This window comes from Camellia sinensis, chromosome 2 (assembly GCF_055761805.1).
Source record: "Camellia sinensis isolate YWXY chromosome 2, ASM5576180v1, whole genome shotgun sequence".
NCBI lineage: Eukaryota > Viridiplantae > Streptophyta > Magnoliopsida > Ericales > Theaceae > Camellia > Camellia sinensis.
In genome coordinates this window covers 85,991,538-85,995,202 of record NC_138962.1, presented here as the reverse complement: position 1 = coordinate 85,995,202, position 3,665 = coordinate 85,991,538, and the positions used below count along the sequence as shown (strand labels likewise).

The 3,665-nt window shown below is 33.9% G+C and overlaps 1 protein-coding gene across 1 annotated transcript; it reads left to right on the top strand.

Moving 5' to 3' along the window:
- Positions 1-279: 279 nt before the first annotated feature.
- LOC145815065 (histidine kinase 1-like) lies at positions 280-3,256 on the top strand. The gene is made up of 7 exons (XM_082911959.1): positions 280-330; positions 460-549; positions 1,305-1,499; positions 1,616-1,685; positions 1,844-1,886; positions 2,116-2,256; positions 2,657-3,256. The coding sequence occupies exons 2-7, from the start codon at positions 465-467 to the stop codon at positions 3,254-3,256; spliced, it is 1,134 nt and encodes a 377-aa protein (XP_082768085.1). The 5' UTR covers positions 280-330; positions 460-464.
- Positions 3,257-3,665: the final 409 nt, after the last annotated feature.

Sequence of the window (3,665 nt, the reverse complement as noted above, 5' to 3'; positions counted from 1 at the left end):
TCAAAAACCAATCTGCAAAGAAAATAAATAAGGAAGACATTAATATATTATTAATTACATCTAAAATCATATTTAAATAATTTTATTTTATAAACCAATTTAATAGAAATGCATATAACAATCCAAAACTTCAAAGAGTTGAAGTAATCCTTAATGATAAGCAACACAGATAACAGAAAATGACAAAAGATTGCAAGAATACCATGTATCACTAGCACTAATGCCAACAAGAACCAAAGAGAATCACATGACGTGTTCACAACCTAATCAATCCATGGTTCTCTGTGCAGTGCATTAACCACAATGTGGAGACTGTTCTAGACCTATCTGGTATGACAATCTTCATTACATAAAGATCATAATCGAAAAGAATTTAAGTTCAATTATCATATTATATAATTAGTAGTCTCTACTTCAGAGGTTCTGACACACATTATTGCTCATTTTTTTCTTTTATAGATGATATGCCAAGATTAGTTCAAGGTGACTCTGCAAGAGTTGTTCAAATTTTTGCAAACCTAATTAGCAATTCTATCAAGTTTACTACGTGTAAGTGCAACTGTCACACTGCCTGATTTGCAAGCTCAATGTTTTTGTGTTTCGATAAATCAATTTGCAATGCAGCTTAAACAGTGAATGAAACTAAGAGACAAGAGGGAAAAAAAAAAGGTCCAAGTAATTTTTTTTATCAAAGTTAACATACAGATAAGAATAGAAAAGAGGAATACATAAGCAAAAGTGCTCTTTCAATTAACTGCCTATAAGTCTATCTCAATGCCAAAAAAACTAGATTCCTCTAATGATCTCCAACAAAGTTTTGAATTGATATGGGTTTTTCTAATACATATTTGCTTCTTATTTTCTACGAGGCTTCTCATCACCATTCTGTTTCCTCTACCTAATTCATTTTTATCAAAATTTTATGATTTTATTTCTATGTAAGAGGCATAACTGATTTTATAATTTGACATCTGGATGACAGCTTAAAAGAATGTACCCCAATCAACAGTTCATAATTAGGGCATTCAGGCTAATGAAAGACTCATAAAGCCGAAGGTTTTGATGTTGGAATCTCTCAGATCATTACTTCATTACACATTGCTAAATTCCAAGTAACATAATCTAGTTTGTCAATGATTAATATTTTGAATCATCCAAACTTCATTAAAGGAGGATTGTAACACAATTTAAAGCATCAAAAAAAAAAAAAAAAAAGCACAAGTTCATTCATTTACAAGAGAATTAATTTTCTTTAGAGAGTAAAGGTAAAACCAGCAGGATTTAATTTTCCAAGTGGCTTACAGCTGGCTACATTGTTCTGCGAGGATGGTGTGAGAATCCAAACACTTCTAGCAACGGCAGGAAGTTTCATCTCAATCCAAAGGAATCATGGAGTACACATAAAACAATTTTGAAGCAATATGTAAACCACGCAAAGAGATCCTGCAAAAAAGATAACAAAGTGATTCTTTGGTTTGAAGTTGATGACACTGGCTGTGGTATGTACCTCAGAGCTATGTAATGGACTCTTAACGACCTACAACATAATACATTCAATTTCAAAAAAAAAAAAAAAATTCTTGATTGACCTCTCTCCTTTATTTTCTTATTGTAGGAATCGATCCAAGCAAATGGGAGTCTGTTTTTGAAAGCTTTGAGCAAGCTGATCCCTCAACAACTCGCACGTAAGCAGATTTCCAAGCTGTACATCCTCCACTGGTTAAATTTATTAATAAGAATCCATTATTGAGTAAATGTGAAGTCTATTGTGCTGTTACAATTATTGTTTATATGCTATAATAAACTCTATAATGAATTTCTTGAACTCTTTTTCCATTTTCAGGCATGGTGGCACTGGCCTTGGCCTATGCATTGTGCGAACCTTGGTGAGTAAAAGCATTTTCCCTGGTATAAAATTTTTGTCACGAAAACCGAAACACTAGAACTAGAGCAAAACAAAATCTCAATCAGGTTGACACATGTGACATTTGGGTTGACTCATAATTCATCTTATTTGAAATGTAACTAAAAAATGTCACTTATTATTTTCTGTATTTTGCACACCACCTCTTTGTGGATCTCCTTATTCTATCTTACAATGTGAGGTGCTAACAGGTGAACAAGATGGGTGGAGAAATCAAAGTGGTAAAGAAGAATGGCCCGGGCACTCTAAAGCGATTATACTTGCTTCTCGGTACATCAGCAGATACTGCAGGAAAGCATTGTCAACTAAAATTTACTGAACATAGCTTGATGGTAAGTTACTTCATTCTGACATGTAAATATTTTTTACCAAGAACCCTTGATCTCCTAGTGAGGTGCAAAGATTCTAGCCAACGAAAATAAGGGAAATTATTGATAACATGTAATCTAGTACACAGAGTCCAAAATTGTTTTCTGCAATACTTTTGCTGCAAACAGTTCTTGGATCTAGACAATGAAATCTAAAGATCACAAGATTTATGTAGTACTCTCTTCGCTTTTCCCTCTTTACCTTCCTCCCTCTGCGTAGAATACATGGCCATGAATAGGTAGGACAAACTTCATACTGGAGTCTAAAAGCTGATATGAAATTCAGCTGAAATAATTTTTTATTCAAACTCATGTGTGAAAGATTTTGACAGCAATGATTGATATGTTCAAAATTGGAATGCAGGTCCTACTTGCACTGAATGGTAAAATGGGTAGATTGAAAATGTCTCAGTGGTTACAGAAAAACGAAGTGCTTACCTGGGAAGCATCTGAATGGAATGAGCTGACTCAAATTCTTCAGGAACGCTTTAAAGCCAAAAGTAATGCACAATGTTCACCTACAGAATGCTCAAAAGCCGAATCATTAAATAAGCAAGAAGTGAAGGATTCAGTGTTCATCATAGTTGTTGACATAGGCCTACTTGACTTGAACACGGATATATGGAAGGAACAGTTAAATTTCCTTGATAAATACTGCGGGAAAGCAAAGTTTGCATGGATACTAAACCATGACACCTCCAACACCATTAAGATGGAGCTTCGTAGTAAAGGGCATCTATTGATGGTTAATAGACCACTATACAAGGCAAAAATGATTCAAATTTTGGAAGCTGCAATAAAGGAGAGAAATCTTGAGCTGCAAAAGAAAACTAATGCCTTCAAATCTATGACAGCAGAAGGTGATTTGCATGAATGTCTCGAATTAGATCCCATTCAGTATGATGCAGACAGTTCTGATGATTCTGATAAGTCCGAAATGGGAAGTTCTAAGTCAGAAAACTAATGCTTTCAATCGTCCTCTGTTGGTCAAATATAAAACTACTCTTCAGTATATCATTTAAAACAACTACAAGAAGATAAAAATAACTTTGTATTCGTATAAATTAATTGAGGTATTAATTAAATAAAAGAAAAGAGATGTACATTCTGCTAGCTGCGATTGCCGCTGATAAACATTGGAACAAAACTAATAACAAAGCGGAGCTCCTGCAGCACTGACAACTATGGTAGAATTTGTGCAAAAAGTTGACCTTAAGTAAATTGAATTTCAAGTTTCATAAGCAGTACCTTATGTGGAAGATTGGAGTAAAGTAAAACAAATGAGAAAATTGGAAGAATGTACAAAAAAAACCCTCCTATCAAGAAAAACCCCAATCTGCAACAAATATGTTACATCAAGTTAGAAAGGAGGA

Bases quoted from the DNA above. Each gene is read 5' to 3' on its own strand.
- LOC145815065 (XM_082911959.1), top strand. From the start codon at position 465: ATGCCAAGATTAGTTCAAGGTGACTCTGCAAGAGTTGTTCAAATTTTT. The intron at 1,500-1,615 runs GTATGTACCTCA...TTCTTATTGTAG, and splicing joins AGTTGATGACACTGGCTGTG to GAATCGATCCAAGCAAATGG. The intron at 1,686-1,843 runs GTAAGCAGATTT...TTCCATTTTCAG, and splicing joins GATCCCTCAACAACTCGCAC to GCATGGTGGCACTGGCCTTG.